At 42.2% G+C, this 22,765-nt stretch overlaps 1 protein-coding gene across 2 annotated transcripts in view; it reads left to right on the top strand.

The window, feature by feature from the left end:
• The window catches only part of fbln2 (fibulin 2), a 52,489-nt gene that overhangs the window by 22,135 nt on the left and 7,589 nt on the right, over positions 1-22,765 (top strand). The window contains exons 3-9 of one of the 2 annotated variants that reach the window (XM_039008614.1): positions 13,371-13,485; positions 14,180-14,309; positions 17,064-17,283; positions 17,620-17,844; positions 18,980-19,084; positions 19,844-19,945; positions 22,123-22,257. In XM_039008614.1, coding sequence (XP_038864542.1) covers positions 13,371-13,485; positions 14,180-14,309; positions 17,064-17,283; positions 17,620-17,844; positions 18,980-19,084; positions 19,844-19,945; positions 22,123-22,257 — 1,032 coding nt within the window. The remainder of the gene's footprint in view (positions 1-13,370; positions 13,486-14,179; positions 14,310-17,063; positions 17,284-17,619; positions 17,845-18,979; positions 19,085-19,843; positions 19,946-22,122; positions 22,258-22,765) is intronic. The other variant, XM_039008615.1, reaches the window with a different exon arrangement.

Below are 22,765 nucleotides of genomic sequence, written 5' to 3' on the forward strand. Positions count from 1 at the left end.
CTATTAGTGTTTGCACATGTGAGGAGTGTGTGTGTGACGTGGTGAATAAGTGTAGCATTTTGATTGGTTGTGTTTGGAAAAGGAAAGCAAGTCACTTCCTGTTAGATTTATGTGTTTTAGGTAGAGAATTGTGTGTAGTGTTTTGAAAAAAGTGTTTTATGCAATTGACAACTGAGTCAAAGGCTGAGAAATAGCTTATGGTTTTGGATATTTGGTGTGTAGTTCTGCACTTTGAGTGAGAGGTTTCAAAAATCGTGTGACATGAAAAGATTTTGTGTGTAAGCAGTTGGAAAAAACTGTAACACCAAGGTGAACTGTATGGCAGCGACGGCCACCGATTTATGGCACGAGGATGGGAGCTGCTCTCCCCTTGTTTCTTGTTTTTTGCTCCTCTCAGAGGATGATGTCATTGGTGTTGGATGTGGGCGATAGTGCCGTGTGTGGTTTCTGTCACCGTAACTTACAGTTTTTGACAAGTGTTTACACATGATTTCTGAAACGATGGCTCCTTCTCTCTAGACTTTACACACAAAACCCCAAACCACACACACAACATGCAAGATGTCACACATCTCTTGAAAAACCAAACACTTCATTCAAAACTATTTAACTCTTCTCAAAACTGTGTTTTTGCATCTAAACTCTACACACAAACCATCAAATGATGTGTAAAAGGTAAAACAAAGGTAAAACACTACTATCGTGTGCAGTGGAGTCCACGGCAGTTTGTCATAGCACTCACTCGCACAAGTACACTACCGTTCAAAAGTTTGGGGTCACTTAGAAATGTCCTTGTTTTTGAAAGAAAATCAAAGAAACCAAGAAAGCCAACCTGAAGCTTATTTATAGTGCTCAAGCTCTGATTTCTAAGTGAATAAATTAGCTATAAGTGTTTTCACACGTGAGCACTGGGTGTAGGTAATCGGTAAATGAGTGTGGCATTTTGAATGGCAGTGTTTTCCCAAACGAAACACAAGACCTGTTACTTTTGAGTGACGTATCTAATGTAGAGAACTGTGTTTAGTGTTTTGCAAAAAGTGTGTTTAACAATTGCAAACTGAGTGTAAAGCAGATAATGTACTTGCAGTGTTGCAGACTTGGTTCTCTAGATTAGGTACATGAGTTAATGGTTTCACTGAGCGTGCCTCAAGTACCACTTTCAGTGTGTAAGAGATTGTAAAAAAAACTGTAAAGGCTAACAGACAGATGTAATGACAGGCCAAGAAAAGAGAGATGCACCTCGAACCACCTATCAAGCCCACCTCCACAACTCTCCTCCTAACGTGATGGTAAACACGCCACGGGGGTGATTACACACCTGAATGGAACACATTTGCTTTAGTTCCTTGATCAGAAGGCTTGTCAGAGGGATGCGGGATATTCACAGGCTGAGCTCAGACATGGTTCAGTTCAGGTAATTATTTCAAAAGCATCACTGCAAAGTGGCTGTTTCGGTATTAATATTTGACCTTTACCCGCACAGTCCCTTTTCAGAGCCTTTTTGATGTTACTCAAAGGGCTCAATTCAATCAAACCCGCACTGTGGTATTTTCACAGTAGCTCTTTTCCCCATGGCCAAATAAAAACGCAGAATGGTCTTGGGTTCTGTAAAAACTCGCTGTTATTACCAGGTATACTCTCCACACTGGTAGATGCTTCCTGATTTCCCGAATAAGAAGTATGTGTTTGTAAGTAAAGACAGTGCACAAACATTGCTTTGGCAGGTTTAACTGAATTCAAGTCAAACCGCTGTAAATAATCGTACCTTATTGATGAGCACACGGGACCATTCTGTGCTGTGTTTCATGATGACTGAAGTGATCCCACCCGGAGAGAAAATGAAACGGATGCAAATGAAACGGATGACTGACGAAGTTCTCTGTCTTCTAATAATAACAAATTCATGCAGGTTCAAAGAAGCCTGTCATACGGTGTGACTGGGGACAGATATTTATGAATCAAAGAGGCTTAGCATCCTCCAACGTTTCATATCTTCTCATTCCTAGACCTATAAATGATGCACTGCCGCGCAGCGCATTCTCCGCTGGAAATGAACGGCTTAGTGCTCACATGAAAAGGCGTGTCAAGGAGAGAGGACCATTAGGACTAAAACAAAGGAAAGTAAATCCCTAAGAAAAGGTATGGTGAATTAAAAAGAGAGAATTAATGAATAGTTAATGTAATTTCCTTCGACAGACGAATATTTTTGTTGGTGAACGTTCGTTTTTTTCTTGCTTATGTGTCACGCTATGCAAACTTGTCATTATTTCTCCTTTCTGGCTGTTTCTTTAATTGGACTCATGTTTTAGTTGATTGTGTAGACTTGTGAAGTTTTCACATGATTGTGTGGAGTTTAGTCATGTGGAATTGGATACAAATCTCCACTTGGCACCTTTTCCCTTACCTCCTCCAGCTGCTCATTCTGTTAAATCAAATGCTACATTTGAATCAGCCTACATAATCATTCACAAATGAGTTTAAATAATATAGAAATGTGTTTTTTCCAGTCTGCTGGTTTAGAAACAGGGCAGCTGGAAGGCCCACAAACATAAAATAGTTTCAGAACAATGTCCCAGTTTTGTGTTTCACAAGGGTAAACCACTTGCCAATTGCCTTCAATGATATCTTGACAGTCTTACAGCTTTCCACAACTGTTTACACACGTTTGCTGAATTTTGGGCCATTTTCCCAAAACTCTAAAAAGAAAACACAAAACACTACTATTGAATATCCCATCAGTAGTTTATTGCCTTTTGCCTTTTCAGTGTTACACTGTAGCCGGTTGTAAAAGATTGTTACAGTAATGTAAACCTACTCAAATATACATAAATAAACACACACAAATGCAATACAGTAACAAAAACATTGACATTTATTTCCAAAATGCAGTATTTTTTAACACTTGTGGTTCGTATGTAACACTTACCATACCCAACAGGAGAAAACCAGGAAAAACATTCAGTAAGATAAAGGGTTTTCTATACAAAAATAAAAAATGAAAGGGGCTCATTCTTTCAAAATTCTAAACACAAAAAGACAAAAACACATTGAAAATGTAAGAAAACAGACATTAGGCTGCATCCTGCCTCCTGGTCTGGCCACAGCACCTCATCTACATCACAAGCCATGTTCTCCCTGGCTAAACAGCGGGGAAAGAATCTTCTGGAGTGATGGATCCAGCCGCCGAAAGCCCCCACATGAACTTCACCACATGCATCCTCCATTGCCTGGAGAAGAGGCATGTGTGCGAGGGGATGGCGGTCATACACCTTCCATCGCCATGCAGAAAAAACACTCTTCAATCGGGTTTTGGAATGCGGAATATGGTGGGAGGTATAGAACAATAAATTGTGGGTGGTCGAGAAACCAGTGGTGGACCATTGCAGCCCGGTGGAAACTCACGTTGTCCCAGATGACAACATACCTGGGCTGCTCTGGTCCACCCCTCTGCTCGGTTGGAATGAGGACGCCATGTAGTGTGTCCAGGAATGTGATGAGAAGGGCGGCGTTGTAGGGACCAAGGTTGGCATGGTGATGGATTACGCCTTGCGGGTTAACGGCTATTCACATGGTGAGATTCCTTCCACGCTGTCCAGGGACATTCACAATGGCACGGTGGCCAATAACGTTCCGTCCCTGTCCCCTTCATTTGGCTAGGTTGAAGCCAGCCTCATCAATGTAAATCTAAACGTGCTGAATTGCAGCGGCATCCAGCTCCAAGACTCTCTGAAACAGACAACAAGATATGTGACACACACCTAGAGCAGTCAATATGGTGAGGCACAATACACTGGGTTACAGTACTGTAATGTGTCTATACAGTGCTGATATGATAGTAAATTCACAGTATAGTACTTACTTGCACATATTCATAGCGCTGTTCTTTAACCCTCTGAATTTCACTTTAATGGCACCTTGTAGACCTGTTTCATCCGGCTTCAGTTGCGCTGTAATACACGGTCCAATGTAGACAAGCCCACCTGGTGAATGTTATTGAATATTGTGTTGTCTGCAAATATGTGTGTCTGGATTTCTCGTAATCTAATGGTATTGTTTGCCACTACCATGTTCACAATAGCGGTCTCCTGTTCAGGTGTGAACAGCCGGTGTCTTCCACCATGGCCTGGCCGTCTCTCAGTTCTGCAGAAGATCCACAAATATGATATGATTGGTTACAGTAAGCTAAAATAATCAATTTTCTTTCAATATGAAATGACATTACTGTAACATTGGCCAACAATCACTGAGTAACATAGGCCTACTGATATGTCGGACTGCAGTATACTACAGTATATACATAAAGAACATAGTGTAGATGGTAGGTAACTTATCGGTTCTCATTTGTGAATGTACGGATGATAGATGCAACCGTGTAGCGGCTCAGGTTGGGCTGAACTCTCTGCCCAGCTTCCCTCATACTCAATCCATGGTTGAGCACATGGTCAACCAATGTGGCCCTGATCTCATCTGAGACAACTGTCCTTCCTTACCCTCTTCCTCCTCTTGCTCTCTAATTCTGCCCACCCAACCCCCTGCATCCTTGGGCAAGTGCAGTCTCAAATTCCTGCTACATCTTCTTGATGAAATGGCATCACTGCTAAAAGGTCAGCTTCACTGTCAAGTTCCAAGGAAAGCGTTCCCAACACTCATTTTTTGATTGTGAAAATATGGGCCTATTACACCCAGCCACTAAGCAGATTGTGGCCAGTAAAAGAGGAAATGGTAATTTGAGTGTCTTACCCTTACTTCTTAGGAAGTGAACAGGGTGGAGCTGTGTTGACTAATGGAAAATGTTCTTTTGACACAACGACCCTGATGAAATGTGGTAAGTGGGGGTCTGACGTTTTTGGTTAAAAACAAGTTTTCGTGGAAATCAACCAGACAACAAATTTGACCGTTTTGGAGATTTCAAACAGATTGCAACAGAAGGGAAAAACTTTAATTCCCACTGAAAGGTGACTTCCAAGCTGTGTGGCTCCGCAGAGCTTTCAAAGATGTTCAAAAATAGTAAATATTAGTGTGTTTAAGGCAAACACTTGCAGCCCACATTTTGATATTAGAGGAAGTAGGCCTAATCCAAAATATAATCAGTTGTTTTTAAGAATGTAAAACCATTTTTAAAAGTAATCCAGTCAGATTACAGTTACTTCATTTCTGTAATCTGATTACGTAATCCCAGTTAAATGTAATCCATTAATACCCAACCCTGGTTGTCCCATGATAAAATAAAATATTTCAAAAGAGAGACATGGTCCAAGATGGCTGCAGTTGGCAGCAGTGGAGCCTAGTTGGTCTGGAGCAGCAACAGAAAGCGCAGCTGCCCTAATCTGTTATGAAATAACACCTAGAACAGGTACAGCTGAAGTTGGAAGTTTACATACACTTAGGTTGGAGTCATTAAAACTCGTTTTTCAACCACTCCACAAATGTCTTGTTAACAAACTATAGTTTTGTCAAGTCGGTTAGGACATCCTCTTTGTGCATGACACAAGTAATTCTTCCAACAATTGTTTACAGACAGATTATTTCACTGTATCGCAATTCCAGTGGGTCAGAAGTTTACATACACTAAATTGACTGTGCCTTTAAACAGCTTGGAAATTTCCAGAAAATCATTTGAGTAAATTGGAGGTGTACCTGTGGATGTATTTCAAGGCCTACCTTCAAACTCAGTGCCTCTTTGCTTGACATCATGGGAAAATCAAAAGAAATCAGCCAAGACCTCAGAAAATACATTGTAGACCTCCACAAGTCTGGTTCATCCTTGGGAGCAATTTCCAAACGCCTGAAGGTACCACTGTACATCTGTACAAACAATAGTACGCAAGTATAAACACCATGGGACCACGCAGCCCTCATACCGCTCAGGAAGGAGATGCGTTCTGTCTCCTAGAGATGAACTTACTTTGGTGCGAAAAGTGCAAATCAATCCAAGAACAAAAGCAAAGGACCTTGTGAAGATACTGGAGGAAACAGATACAAAAGTATCTATATCCACAGTAAAACGAGTCCTATATTGACATAACCTGAATGGCTGCTCAGCAAGGAAGAAGCCACTGCTCCAAAACCGCCATAAAAAAGCCAGACTACGGTTTGCAACTGCACATGGGGACAAAGATTGTACTTTTTGGAGAAATGTCCTCTGGTCTGATGAAACAAATATAGAACTGTTTGGCCATAATGACCATCGTTATGTTTGGAGGAAAAAGGGGGAGGCTTGCAAGCCGAAGAACACCATTCCAACCGTGAAGCACGGGGGTGGCATGTTGTGGAGGTGTTTGCTGCAGGAGGGACTGGTGCACTTCACAAAATAGATGGCATCATGAGGCAGGAAAATGATATGGAAATATTGAAGCAACATCTCAAGACATCAGTCAGGAAGTTAAAGCTTGGTCGCAAATGAGTCTTCCAAATGGACAATGACCCCAAGCATACTTCCAAAGTTGTGGCAAAATGGCTTAAGGACAACAAAGTAAAGGTATTGGAGAGGCCATCCCAAAGCCATGACCTCAATCCTATAGAACATTTGTGGGCAGAACTGAAAAAGCGAGTGCGGGCAAGTAGGTCTACAAACCTGACTCAGTTACACCAGCTCTGTCAGGAAGAATGGGCCAAAATTCACCGAACTTATTGTGGGAAGCTTGTGGAAGGCTACCCAAATTGTTTGACCCAAGTTAAACAACTTAAAGGCAATGCTACCAAATACTAATTGAGTGTATGTAAACTTCTGACACACTGGGAATGTGATGAAAGAAATAAAAGCTGAAATAAATCATTCTCTCTACTATTATTCTGACATTTCACATTCTTAAAATAAAGTGGTGATCCTAACTGACCTAAGACAGGGAATTTTTACTAGGATTAAATGTCAAGAATTGTGAAAAACTGAGTTTAAATGTATTTGGCTAAGGTGTATGTAAACTTCCGACTTCAACTGTATATTACCAATAGGCAGCAGTCATAATACATTTCACATGCAATAATATTGCACACTACACGTACTAAAGGACAGTACTTAACGCTGAAACAATAAAAATATATAAATATCAATGTTTATGAGAAACATTAAGAAACGTATATGAAATGGGATAAACCAAATAAGGAGAGGTGCAGGTGTGCAACCTGTGGCTAGAAGGTGAATTTGACCAGTGTGTGCACCTCATAACGACAATCCACAGAGGAGGTGAGTAGATTGGAACAGGTTGGCAGTAGAACAAAATTAATAATAAAGCTCAGGGATGGATTGAAATTTACAGGATGGTTACCTGGCGGAAAATGGGAGAGGGCCATGCTTTTTCAATTTCAGTGAATGGGAGGATATCATATATTTTTTTATCTAGTCTAGGGGAGGGTCATGTTATTTGTAATTGATGGAATTTCTATATTTCCCAGTTTTAATTTAGTCCGGGGGGGGGGGTAATGCAATTTGTAATTGATTACATTTCAATATTTCTCAAGTGTTTCAGAATTAGTTGCTTATTAGGCTATATATCCATGTGTGCCAGATGCTGCCCCTCGCCTCTGATTCTTCTAGGCGCGCAATATCTAGTGTGCCGATAGGCTATTTAGTGTGGTCTCAATCAAATTATCCATAGGCTGTAGACTACAAAATGCATGCACAGAGAAGCACACAGCTACTGGGATGGTGTAAATACAACGAGGCTGCATTACACACTGCAATGGATATCCCAACCCTCATTCCAGCCTGCTCTTCTCTTGCTGATCAAAAACGTGCTGTGTGCTGCCTAACCAATGGCTGTGCTGTGTAGACCTGCGGTGGCCGTTCAGGAGAATCTAAGGCTTCTTCAGATTCGTTTTTTTAATTAGGCCTAGTCAAGATTTTTTGGGGGCGGGATTAGGCGTAGTCCAAAAAATATTGCGAGCTGACTAGCCTATGTTCTGTTCAGTTTGAGAAGGAGAGTGTGAAGAAGGATGACCGGCGGTTAACTTTGATAGCTTACTACTACTATAGTTTATTTGATTAAAAACAATCTGTTTCCTCCCGAGTGGCGCAGCGGTCTAAGGCAGTGCTAGAGGCATCAATACAGATCCGGGTTCTATTCCGGACTGTGTTTCAGCCGGCTGCAACCGGGAGACCCATGAGGCGGCGCACATGGGGGCGGGTTTGGCAAGTTGGGATGTCCTTGTCCTTGTCCCATCGCGCTCTAGTGGCTCCTTGGGATGGCCGGGCGCATGCATGCAGCTGTACGGTGTTTCCTCCGACACATTGGTGCGGCTGGCTTCCGGGTTAAGTGAGCAGTGTGTCAAGAAGCAGTGCGGCTTGGCGGGGTCGTGTTTCGGAGGACGCATGGCTCTCGACCTTCGCCTCTCCCGAGTCAGTACGGGATTTGCAGCGATGGGACAAGACTGCAACTACCAATTGAATATCACGAAATTAGGGGTAAAAAGTAACCCCCCCCCCCAAAAAAAAATATATATATTATATGTTTCTTGCCCATGATGTATTTATCAGAGTTATTGACCTCACAATAAACCAGATTTGAGTAATTTTTGCTTATGGTGCTGAAACTGGTACAGCAGCCACTGCAGAATCAATCGGAAATGACAGCTCATGGTGTTGAAGGTAGGCAAATTCGAGTAGGCATAATTCATTTAAATCGTCGTCATTATTTTTTAGATTTTGAAGAAAATTCAAATGGATCTGATTATATAAAGTGGTCTGTAACAGCGCTTTGGTCCACGATGCTTTATGCTAGAAACAAGCTGTAAAATACCTGGGAAAGATGTGACTCCGATGTATATGGGAATATCATTGTTTCGTTTCTTTGACATTCAGAGGCTGAGCTATACAACCTTCTATAGCCTGGGAGACAAAACATTGTATTTTCTTGGGAAGTAATCTGATTCTGTCACTATCAATTGATTAAGCTGTTCCCTTTCTGTACAATAGAAGATGTTTAAACCCAGACAGATTTTAGGGAAACACTTGTTTTTAGGGAAACAGCAAGTAGTTAAAGCTTAAATCTTTCTGCGTCGGTAGGCCTACTCTGTCTGGGGTGGAACGGTAGGCCTAACTTTTGAAAGTACAATGCTCAGATGCCTAATGGCGTCAAGATGTAATTATTTGCAAACAGGGACAGTTTTGTTGCAAACAGGACACTGATTTGGCCTGTAATGTCAGCAATCTGTGTGGTATTAAAAAACATTCTGCTAATATGTAAAATTTTCTCAGACATGCAAATACGATGCGAGATTCATGCGATGATTTGACTTTAAAGGAGATCTTTCCATCCCTACTCTTGTCAACGGTGGTCTGCGAACCGACAACCTTCTGGCTCGCAGCCCTGTGCACAATCAAAGTTCCCGTGTTGCCATTTAATGCTTACAGGACGAATAACAGTTTCTAAAACACTGCTATCCACTTTGTTTTAATTATTATTTTTGGTATAGGGGAGGGTCACTTGTTTTGTTTCTCAAGCGTTCGGGGAGGGTTTAGGTAAATATATATTTAGCTGAAAGGAGGGCCATTCCTTTTAATTACAGAGAGGTCGATTTTCTCCGTGTAACCCTTATTATAAATCATGTATACTCCCTAATGAGTGTGTTCCTGCCTGACTATATTGTTGACGCAAGCCAGATCTGGATATCAGCTAAGTATATGATATGTTATAGCAACATGGGGCCTGAAGGCACAGCCCACTGGGCACAAACTGGTTGTATCAACGTTGTTTCAACGTAATTTGTGTGGCTCAGAAAAGGAAATCATCTCCAAAGTATCGCTATTTTTAAAACAAGCCATAGAAAGTTGGTTGCAATTTCAGTTTAATCAGCCAGAAAAGACAGAACAAATATTACAAAAAATATTATGGTTAAACTAATTGATAAAAAAATAAATATATTTTTTATAAAAAAACAACAATTGTATAATATTTGTAAATTATATCATAAATAGGACTGATGGAGTTATGTCACACATGCAACTAACAAAAATATATGAAAATGTCTGCTCTACCCAAAATTACAACCAACTAATTGCAGCATTACCACAAAAATGGCCAGTGGAAGTAGGTTAAGGAAATTGTCTGTCGGCCCTGCATTAAAGACCAACATTGGTTAAAGAAAATTGTGATAATTGAAAAAATATACCAGTTTCATTTAAGTACTGTAACGTTCGTCTTGTGGTGAATGAACGGACCAAGGCGCAGCGGGTGATGAATACATACTGAATTTATTAAATGAAAGACGAAACACTAATGAACACTAGAACAAACTACAAAACAATAAACGAAGGCAACAGACCTGAAACAAACGAACTTACATATAGACGAAGAACGCACGAACAGGAACAGACTACCTAAAACGAACAAACGAAACAGTCCCGTGTGGTATACACAGACACAGGAACAATCACCCACAAACAAACAGTGAGAACAACCTACCTTAATATGGTTCTCAATCAGAGGAAACGTCAAACACCTGCCTCTAATTGAGAACCATACCAGGCAACACATTAACCCAACATAGAAAACACATAACATAGTCTACCCACCCCAACTCACGCCCTGACCAACTAAACACATACAAAACAACAGAAAACAGGTCAGGAATGTGACAAGTACCAAAAAATTTACAGCTGTGCCATATAGATTGCAAAATAGTGAGGAAGAGATTTTCGATGTACCGATTCCCATGGCACATGGTTTATAAACTTTTCAATTTAAAATATTATGCAAAATTCTTTCAACTAAAATAATGATATATATATGTGGGATATCCCAGCTCTGCAGATTTTGCTGCGAAAAGACAGAATCGTTAGATAATTTGTTTTGGTACTGTCCATTATGTACTTTGTTTTTGGTCACAGGTTCAGGAATGTCTGAAGAATTGCAACACTTGCAATTGCAACGCTATTTGCAGAGCTAACTCTGCAAATAGCACTGCTGGGTGATTTAAAAAGTCATAGTCAATCGATCAATAATATTATAATACTCTTAGCAAAAATGTTTATCTGTAATATACAATATGTTGAAACTATGAGAACAGAAAGGTTCAGATCTTTTGTGAAACATCACAGCACAGTTAAAAAATATATGGCAAATAGATGGTCAAACTGGATGGTCTTCAGAGACAGATGAGGATAGCTGCAGGATGGGACTAAAAACAAGCAAAAGATAACTATTGTAGAATACACTGTGTCCATAAAATGTATATAGTATGTATAAGATGGAAGTAGAAGCCTAAGTGATGTTGTCCATTAGTTTACTCCAATTAGGAGAGGGGTGGTAGGGTAAAGAAATAAATACAACGTATAATATTGAGATCTCTATCTCAACCAAAAATCTAAGTTAAAGAATAGGAATAAATCAAATCAAACATTAAATTAACTTTAAATAAAGTTCGAGTTGATTTAGGTCTGTTCTTTAACTTAGATTTTTGATTGAGATGGAGATGTGAATCCAACATATCAATGATTATGTTGGATTCACGTCTCCGACTAAAACAAAAGTTAAAGAATAGGATTAAGAAAGTGGCTCAGATGGAACTATCCAAGCACTGGATACATCTCCTTTAAGTTTTAATATTTGGTTGCATTGTCAATTCAATATGACTTTTGTAATACAGTAAATAGCCTAAGGTTAAGGCTATCTTACAAACTAATGTAACAGTTTTTATTCAACATTAAAATGAGTAACAGATCCACGGCCACATTCTGAGATTACTGTAACTATAAAAGTATTATTATGTAATGATGGAAAGTGTGTATGTTCAAGATAGCAGGCAAAGGTCGCTGGTCTGTGGGTTCTTCACAATATAAATATCTGTGCAGAAGCTCAAACAACCTTGATCACTTGCACTATGTACTTTTCATGTAATCTCAACTGCAATCCAGGTCATTTGGTTATGTTGGATGAACCTGGATGAAGCACATGAAGTTAATTTTTTATATTTTTTATTGAACTTTTATTTAACTAGGCAAGTCAGTTAAGAACAAATTCTCATTTACAATGACGGCCTAGGAACAGTGGGTCAACCGCGTTGTTCAGGGCCAGAACAAGTTCTTATACAAATTCAAAATATCTGACATTGTATTCCCATTCGCTCTTTGTTGTGCTTTTAAATGGTTTAAAGTGCACCGAAAACACATTTAGATGACAACTAAGCCAACAATCAGACATTGTTTTTCCATTGAAATGTGGTTGTGCTTTAAGATAATTGAAAGCATGGTGATAACACATTGGGAATTCAACAAACTTCAGGCTGTCTTTTTTTAGTGGGTGAATAAAGGTTGAAATGTCATTGATCAACGTGTCAACCAACGATTACCCACATATCCAAGTTGAAATGACATGGCGTGCCCAGTGGGACGCCTTGGTTAGAGAACACGTTGCGTTAGCAACACAATTTGTAGCAAACAATGAGTTTGGGTGGGAGAAATGTCCTGAAAGAGGCACATCATAGATTCACCTAATTATACCAACCAGAGAGATACAGTATTGTAGGCTACATGCCTACCTTTTCAGCAGGCATGGCTACACTCGGGAAACATATATTTATCCTCAAGGGTTAGGTTCAGTCTGTCCAAAGAACTACAATACAGCACAGGACGCACCAATGAAAGTTGGAATCGATGATCTGGAGTCCTCGTAGTCATGACCACTGAGGAGGCCAAGCATATTTTTTAACTCTAAATGAGACGCTGTTTTTTCCTCCGTCTGTTCCTAGTGATGTATGGGGGTGATAACGTGTTGCCTGAGCACTGATTAGCCTTCAAGCTAAAATATAGGATGTATTGGCTCTGAAGTGTACTTTATAGAGTCTAAGGTTTCACAGTGCTCCCTGCCAGGGAAACACACCGAGGTGGAAAAGAATAACATCGCTTGGTCCTCATTCTGCCGAATGTGTATTCAGTCTATTCACCAAAAACACATTCAGACAAGGTCTACAACTCTTAAAATGCACTGTGGAACAGCAAAAGTCAAACTGGGATGCAGACACACTCTCAATAAACTTGCTAGGATTTATTCTATTTTGATATTGCATGGACGACAATCTTACACATTAAAACCTGACTTCCGTGAAGGACTGAGTGAGATCTGTAGCGTGAATGATACAGTCTGAGAGTCTGAGATTGCCCCGTCCAATGGTGATCTCTTCATTATCTTCTGTTACTTTCTTTTCTCCTCCATTTCACGTGTTCCCTCTGAAACACTGACTACAACCCTGTGTCTGTCTGTCTGTCTGTCTGTCTGTCTGTCTGTCTGTCTGTCTGTCTGTCTGTCTGTCTGTCTGTCTGTCTGTCTGTCTGTCTGTCTGTCTGTCTGTCTGTCTGTCTGTCTGTCTGTCTGTCTGTCTGTCTGTCTGTCTGTCTGTCTGTCTGTCTGTCTGTCTGTCTGTCTGTGTTTCTGTAGTTTCTTCCAAGGAGTTGGTGGAGATCTGTTGTGAGACTGGGGAGAAGTGGGCCTCAGCCAATGGCCACTGCAGAAACATGGAGCTCCCCAGAGAGGACAGACACTCCATCTGTCGGTAAGCCCATGGAGACACACTGGACACAAGTACGAGGATGCCCAATTTTTGTGTAGTAATTCCTCATTGGTAGGGACCTGAGTTTTTCCTGGTCATGCTCAGGGTCCTCCTTAGCTACAGAATGTCTTATAAATGTCAGCTTTTACTGCTTTCACTAATGCCAATGAGGGATGGCCTGTCTGCCAATTTTGTTTCTGCTTCAGCCAACTTGTCGTTGATGGCAAGGCAACCATTAGTTTAGTTCATTCTAATTTGTGTACATTTTAGCCTACTTAAAACATGATCATCTTATACATGTATTCTTACAGTGTGTGATTTCGCTTTCTGGGCCCATGTCGTTATTGTATAGCATGATTCAATGAAAGTTGTCGTTGATGTTTCGAATATGAAGGGAATGATATGACTTTCTATCTACAATTTGATTACAAGTGCCAAAATATCAAAACCAAACATTAAGGCCCTCTCATAATCTTTCGAAAATTATATTATATTGCACAGCATAATACTGTTCATGTTTGCCTTAATAGACTTCCAATTTGGTTCTATAACAATTCCAGACGATGCTGGTTTCGGCTAGAGCTAGGCAAAGATAGCCAACCTACTACTAGTTGAAGACCACAGTTAGGCATGGGTACAGTCGAAACACTGCCTCGCATTCTAACATCCCTCCTGTGTTTCTCTCTTTCTCTGCCAGGACGGCTCAGAGACAGTGCTGTCTGGGCTCTCTGAAGGAGAGTCACTGCTTCTCTGGTATGAATGCAGCCAGAGAAGGAACTGTGTGTGAGGTGGACAACAATGACCAGTGTGGAGCTAACTCCTACAAGGTAAAGGTGCTTCCCATGGTTCTGGTGGTTCTACACCAGAGTTGTGGGTTCGATTCCCACATAGGCCACATTACATATAGTGAGTAAAGTTCTGTAGTTCTTGCCACAACCAACTCCTTGAAAAATATGCACCGCGGTGCACACAACTCCTACTTCTGTTTTAACGCTGAATATATGTGCTTGGATTTGGATGAAATCATTTGTTAAATGTCCATATATTCTTATGTGACCCAGTTTCCTGAACTGTTAAGAGAGCTGACCGAATTTGCAGGGTCAGTCCCCAGAATGATTTAAGGTCAAACATAGCCTACCTGGAATGAATTTAAATCAAACCAACTATCTCTACAAGACATTAATAGCCACAGTTTCATCGATTAAATGTACAGTACAGAGACAACTTTAAAAGTAGTTTAAAGAAAACCTCCCTGCAGATTTCGACTGGACCTAGTTATTGCCATTGAAGACCACACCAAATCAGGAGGACCGTTTAGAATCCCTCTGTGATTCAATGACCTCTTATTCAATTTAGACAACTAACAGAGGGAGGACTATGTTTGTGGTCAAGGTTCACACAACTTTATGGTTCACAGTCATGAAACGAGGTTGCAGTGCTGCAGGAGATGTCTCATGGCGTTTTCAGCATCCTCTCTAGATCAATAGCTTGGACTCGCTGGTATTTTGAAAACAGCAACAATATTTCATATTTCTGGGAAAATTTAGCTATGTAGCTCAAGGTCTGTTATGGCCATCAGTGAGAGTCCAGGCATTGTTATGTAGTGTGAAGTGTATTAGCCCATAATTCCAGAATCATTCATCTGTCATTATACCTGTGTTCCAGGAAGTTCCCAAGGCGCCCGGAACAGTAGGGGGTCATTATATATACAGTTGTTGCCAAAAGTTTTGAGAATGACGCAAATATTAATTTCCACAAAGTTTGCTGCTTCAGTGTCTTTAGATATTTTTGTCAGATGTTACTATGGATTACAGAAGTATAATTACAAGTATTTCACAAATGTCAAAGTTTTTGGGGGACAATTACATGAAGTTGATGCAAAGAGTCAATATTTGCAGTGTTGACCCTTCTTTTTCAAGACCTGGCATGCTGTCAATTAACTTATTGGCCACATCCTGACTGATGGCAGCCCATTCTTGCATAATCAATGCTTGGAGTTTGTCAGAATTTGTGGGGTTTTGTTTGTCCACCCGCCTCTTGAGGAAGGACCACAAGTTCTCAATGGAATTAAGGTCTGGGGAGTTTCCTGGCCATGGATGCAAAATATCAATGTTTTGTTCCCTGAGCCACTTAGTTATCATTTTTTCCTTATGGCAAGGTGCTCCATCATGCTGGAAAAGGCATTGTTTGTCACCAAACTGTTCCTGGATGGTTGGGAGAAATTGCTCTCAGAGGATGTGTTGGTACCATTCTTTATTCATGGCTGTGTTCTTAGGCAAAATTGTGAGTGAGCCCACTCCCTTGGCTGAGAAGCAACCCCACACATGAATGGTCTCAGGATGCTTTACTGTTGGCATGACACAGGACTGATGGTAGCGCTCACCTTGTCGTCTCCGGACAAGGTTTTTCCGGATGCCCCAAATAATCGGAAAGGGGATTCAGCAGAGAAAATGACTTTACCCCAGTCCTCAGCAGTCCAGACCTTTTGCAGAATATCAGTCTGTCCCTGATGTTTTTCCTGGAGAGAAGTGGCTTCTTTGCTGCCCTTCTTGACACCAGGCCTTCCTCCAAAAGTCTTCGCCTCACTGTGCGTGCAGATGCACTCACACCTGCCTGCTGCCATTCCTGAGCAAGCTCTGTACTGGTGGTGCTGAATCAACTTCATGAGACGGTCCTGTCGCTTGCTGGACTTTCTTGGGTGCCCTGAAGCCTTCTTCACAACATTTGAACCGCTCTCCTTGAAGTTCTTGATGATCCGATAAATGTTTGATTTAGGTGCAATATCCTTGCCTGTGAAGCCCTATTTTGTGCAAAGCAATGATGACGGCACATGTTTCCTTGCAGGTAACCATGGTTGACAGAGGAAGAACAATGATTCCAAGCACCACCCTCCTTTTTATGCTTCCAGTCTGTTATTCAAACTCAATCAGCATGACAGAGTGATTTCCAGCCTTGTCCTCGTCAACACTCACACCTGTGTTAACGAGAGAATCACTGACATGATGTCAGCTGGTCCTTTTGTGGCAGGGCTGAAATGCAGTGGAAATGTTTTGGGGGGGATTCAGTTCATTTGCATGGCAAAGAGGGACATTGCAATTAATTGCAATTAATCTGATCACTCTTCATAACATTCTGGAGTATATGCAAATTGCCATCATACAAACTGAGGCAGCAGACTTTGTGAAAATCTATATTTGTGTCACTCTCAAAACGTTTGGCCACGACTGTATACTCAAGGCCTTGGTGTAATGTTAAATATTGTCTTTCACCACCCCGCCATGGGCTCTACATAACTCAAGTCGTATAACACTTCTGCACAGCCACACTATATCTCAATGGTCACTATTTCAGTTTTATGTTTCACTCTCCCCCCATGTAGCCCGAACGATATCCTGCTGAGACGGAAGATAGAGGGTTGAAATAATTGAGAGAGGTGGGGATAGATGTGAGAGAGGAACTTTGAGCTCCGCGTTTTATATGAAACCCCTTAAACATAGCATACAGTATATTGTTTGACCGTACAGTCTTCTTCCAATCAGGCACAATGGATATGGTACATGTTGAATCTGTCCACCCTATAGGAGTGTTGTAGCTGCTGCTCTCTGGGGCTGAGGTTCCGTAGCGAGGGCCACCGCTGTGAGGCTCACCAGTACCTGGGTTACCCCTGCAGCCACGTCTTCCTCACCTGCTGTGAGGGAGAGGAGAGGGAGGCAGGGGAGGAGGGAAAGGGAGGAGAAGGAGATGGCTGGGACAACCTCAAAGAAAGGCCCGCACTGGACCCCACTGCAGTGCCAAAAAGAGGTAGAGTCGTGCAGACACACACACACACACACTACACACACCACTGCACTGTCAAGGGGTAGTGTAACACACCAGTGTACTGCCAAAGAAAGGCATAAACGAGAGCCTCTTTACCTCTCCTTACTAAAGAGAGGCTTTGTAGTGAACTCTTCCCACTTTGTGCATCACACTACCCTGCCTGAATGAGGGCAGGTTATTACTACACTGTACACTCTTTTATAAGGGATAGAGTTCCTTTTCTGTATTCTCTTGTATCCAACCGCCTTGGTTCATCTGCTCTACTTGACTCTATTCTACCGTACTTGACTCTATTCTACCGTTCTCCTTGACCTGTAGTGTCAGACACCCCGTTCCCTAAAGAGGCCTTCTCCATCGGGGAAGAGGAGGAGCAAGAGAGGGAGAACACGGCGGAGGGCCCTCCAGAGATGGAGGATGTAGACGAGTGTCAGGTGTACCAGAGCACACTGTGCCACCACAGGTGTATCAACACCCCCGGGTCCTTCAGGTGTGCCTGCTACCCTGGCTATGTGCTGCAAGAGGACGCGGCCAGCTGTGTACCAGGTAAAGGGAAAACTTCTCGTAGGTTATTAGAGTATGTCAGACCATGCACCTTACAGTACTCCACTATACTGTATGTGGAAGATCACTTCGCTAATAGCCTGGGTTTCCGACTGTTTCGGCATTGAATAACGGCACACAGTTGCCTTAATTGGCAAGACGACGGCAAGTTGGATAAAGTGGAAGCAGATTGGAAACCCTGAAGTATAGAACAGTTATGCAAATGTAAGTCCATAAAACCACTGAAAGAGGACTGATTCTGGAGTGTGGTACCTTTGTACCACACTCCAGAATGAGAGTGCCAAAGCCAACAGTATGATTGAGGACATTGTGCCAAAGCCAACAGTATGATTGCCGGCATTCCGTGTTTCCAGATTCCTGCTAGTCTTTATCTATCTGTCTATATTTATCCACACTCTGACAGTATATGATTTCCCTGCTCTAACTGGAAAGAGTTCCTGTCTACTGTCTGATTGGACGATCATTGTTTATCGAGATAGAACATTCAGAATCACTTCCTGATCTCGTAGAGGTGCTCACCTGATAGCCAGTAGGCTAATGCTCACCGTCATCTGATCACGTTTAGATTGCAGAGACTGATCTTGAAGATGAAGCTTTTTTTTACTGAAATAGATAGATGTCGTACCTGTATATCATTAACGTCTCATACGGTTTCGATAGAGCCTCTTGTCACAGTTATTACAACAGTAGCCTACATACATTTAGAGGAGTGAAGAAAGTATTTCCAGGTATTTCCAACCTACTGCACTGTAGGCTACTGTAAGTGTATTAGACCTTTAATGGGGCTTTCACCAGCACACGCCTGTCTCAACAGGAATCTGACGTGAGACCTACTTTACAGAAAATTACAGTGAGTCTGCAGGTTGTCCCACTAATAAAAACACAGGTTTGTCTGCAGGCCACGCCTTTTCCTATCGTACCCCAACTCTCTCTCTCTCTCTCTCTCGCTGAGGGAACTTTTATCTGTGCTCTGTGGCTGTCTAGCCTCATATCTGTGGATGAATTGAAGGCATTTCACAGATTTCTCCTTGTCCACAAAGGTAGGATGACTTGGTGGTTTGTTGGTTATGCTGTTTAATTGGTCTTTTCCGTGATGAGTTTATTCCTCTTTTCACAGAGACGGTGGATGAAGAGAACAGACTGAGAGAGGATGACAGGCCAGAAATTGGGTCTACCTCCACCGCACCCCCCACCACTACAACCCCTGTCAACCCCTGTGAGGGTGAGTACAACCTCACTGTAGGCCAGGGTGGTGCCTTTCTACTGTAAACCTGGCAGACCACAATGTCTACTGTGTTTTCACATCTTAAAACCAGTTATTAGTCTTGATAGGAGAAACCAAACGCAGGTCTGGAATCAGTGCGTGAAAGTAGTCCCATTAGCAATAGAGGAACCATTAGAGAACAGCATATTAGGTAGGAAACAGAAATGTAAATCATTAGACAGCCACCCGTTCCCTTAAGAGACCCCAAGGCCCAGAAGGTTTACACTTATGCACCCTTCTAGTGTGGTTCATGTCACATGACAGTTTTTCCCTCGATACCATTGAATACCATTCCATTAGCTCCGTTCCAGCTATTACCATGAGCACTTCCCAATTAAGGTGCCGCCAACCTCCTGTGGTTTAAATGTCACATACAAGTATTCTGATTGCATCAAAGGCCATGAAGCTCCTGTGTGTATTGAGAAGTCTCCAGCCATCCCTGTGTAGTCCAGCATATTATATCTAGTGTGGGTCTCCTCAGGGTGTGTGTTTGCCTCCATAACTCCAGGGTGGGGTCCGGTCCCAGCGGCCGCAGGAGGAAATACAATACAAACAGGTCAGGGGTCAAAGTGGAAACAGGAAATGAGTGAACAGGGATACAGTAAATCACACAGAGGTTATCTAACACACACACGCAAGGCCAGGGACCTGCCCACTCTGACTTATGTCACCCTGACTACAGTGTGTTTTGATGTGATGTTTTGCCCCTCTGAGCAGGAAATAGCCACTGTATGCAACAGTGCTCCTCAGTGGCCGGAAGGCCTCACTGCTCCTGTTCCCCAGGGTTCTCTCTGATGGCTGACGGGCAATCCTGTGAAGGTAAGGGACTCGCACGCACACACACAGAGCACTAATCCCCTTTTCTCATGATGACACTAGAGGAGACGCTCAGCTGCAGACAAAAATAACCTCATATTCAGGAGCAGGCTCCACTATGGGATTAAATGAGTTTCTATCTATGTGATCTCACACTGTTCCTACACTACTACTCGTCACACACGTCTACCGGTTGACCAAATCAAATCAACACACAATATGAGATTGTGTGGTTCAGTGGCGGTCGGTGACGTTTAAGATGAGGGAGGACGATATATATTTTTCACGAGTATGGCCTTATTTCTATTACAGCATATTGGATGACTGTCATTCATATTCCATTCACCCAGTTCAATGTAACATCGTTAGGTTTAGGCCACTGCATGATACTCAAATTTTCCCTGTTCCCATCATGGGGTTGCTACAACCTAGCCTATGAATGAAAGTTTACAACGTAGATGCACACAGGTCGAGGGAAACATTTGAGATGACAGACAGTGACACATTCAATACCGCCTTGCACACTCTTGCCTGCATCTAGCTGATCTAGGGTGTAATCATTAGTCCATCAGTTGCAAATGAGAGTTCTATTGGACAAATTTGTTTAGCCCCTTTTCGTTCCGTTTAAGAAATGTTTTTCAACAGTATCGGCGGAATGAATACACCCCTGATCACGCGTAAACACAGTTCACTCATAGTAGCCACGTTATATTCCTTCTCGCATCTATGCGCTCTCCTCCTCTCACCTTTTCCCTTCTCTTGTGGACTTCAATGTACAATACATCAGCCGTATGTGACCAGGCAAAAAAAACTTTCCAAGCCAAACCGTATCATAATCGCTACACACAGCCCACATCGTTGTCACCATATTAGCTAAAGTAACATCATAGTCAACATAGCTAATGCCTTAGTAAACCTGCAGAAATCATGCATTAATGTTACAGTGTACACTCAGTAAGCAGTTTATCACATACACCGGCGGACCCCGGGGGCAATAAATTAGTAAAACCAAAAGCTTACCTTGACTTGGAAGTTCCAATGTTGTGTTGGATAGTCATAGTCAGGTAGCTAACATAGCATCCCTCTGTTTGAGCAGGGTGTTGAGCAGGCTAAACTAGCTAGCTGCATTTTCAAGTTACGTAAGTGAAACAATGACAGTCTCTTTCTCTCTCTATCCCTCTTTCTTGCTTCTCCTTCATTTTGGAAGAAATGTATTTGTTCAAAAATGTTCAACTATTGTCTTTCTCTCTCTTTGAGTCAACTACTCACCACTTTTTATGCACTGCAGTGCTAGCTAGCTGTAGCTTATGCTTTCAGGACTAAATTCATTTTCTGATCCTTTGATTGGGTGGACAACAGTTCATGCTGCAAGAGCTTTGATAGGTTGGAGGACGTCCTCCAGAAGTTGTCATAATTACTGTGGAAGTCTATGGAAGGGAAGAACCATGAGCTTCCTAGGTTTTGTATTGAAGTCAATGTACGCAGAGGAGGACAGGAGCTAGCTGGCCTCCAGATACACCATGGTGCTACTGTAGACCTTCATTGCAAGACAGTTTATTTTGATCAATTATTTGGTGATGTACATTTATTGACTATAGTTTTATGTTGAATGATTTTTATGAAATTCACTGAGGAATATGGTCCTCCCCTAACTCCTCTGAGGAGCCCTCACTGGTGTGGTTGTGTGGTTGTATGGTTGTGTGGTTGTATGGTTCTTACGATGAAGCCATCTCTTCTTGCAGACCTAGACTTCCTGCTTGGTGGCGGTGGACTGTTCTGTTGTGACGTGGTGAATGGTGGTACAGTGTGTTGACAGATCTCTCATTGTGTGAGACTTATACCCAGTGGCCGTGCCCCCAATCCCTCCTCTCTGTGGAGGCCAAGGCCAGGGCCATGCAGGCTGCTTAATCTATCTGGGACTGGCACTGTGTTGCACTGAGAATTACACATGACTAGAGGTGACTATAGGGGTTATTCTAATGTGCTTACTTTCTCTCTGTTCTCTCTGTTCTCCCTCTCTCCCTCTCTCCCTCTCTCCCTCTCTCCCTCTCTCTCGCTCTCTCTCTCCTGCCCCTATTCTCTTTCCACCTTTATGTCCCCCTCTCCCATTTGCACTCCTCTCTCTCTCTCTCCATCTCTCTGTCTCTCCCTCTGTCCCCCCTCACTCTCTTTCCACACAGATATCAATGAGTGTTTGATGTCCACCCATACCTGTCAGATGAATGAGCATTGTGTGAACACGGCCGGGAGTTTTGTGTGTCCGCGTCAGATCACCTGTCCTCTGGGTTACCAGATCAGCAACGATGTCTGCGAAGGTACTGTGGCTGCAATCTGTAGCAGCGCCCAAAGCATTCACTCTCCAGTAGGCACATGTATAGGTGTAACTTGTAGCAACACAACAACTGTGCATTAACTTGACCTTCCGCAAGTGTGAGGGAAAGCACATTGTTGAGCTTTACAATCACAGTTGCCACCCTTGGGAGAGTGACTACGAGTCAAAGGTTGGGAGCTGCCTATCAGATCTGTAACCATTCGTCATGCAGTTATAACACCATTTCGCAACTGACCGCACAAGCAAGTGTTTTTTGATACTGAATATGATTACAAACTAGATAACAGCATCATGCTGTAGTTTCGTTTTTTTGCTCTGTCTCTGTACGAAGAACTCATTTGACGTGTGTTTATGTTGGTTGTGCCCACTGCTCCAATGTCAAAGGAAACCTCCGAGCGGTCTTCATTATTTCCATAACCCACACTTGGCAGAGTATGCTAACGCCGGGCTCTTACACACAGCCAGTGTGCTCTGAGATAGATCTGTGAGAT

Source organism: Salvelinus namaycush, chromosome 14, assembly GCF_016432855.1.
Source record: "Salvelinus namaycush isolate Seneca chromosome 14, SaNama_1.0, whole genome shotgun sequence".
In the NCBI taxonomy this organism is placed as follows: Eukaryota; Metazoa; Chordata; class Actinopteri; order Salmoniformes; family Salmonidae; genus Salvelinus; species Salvelinus namaycush.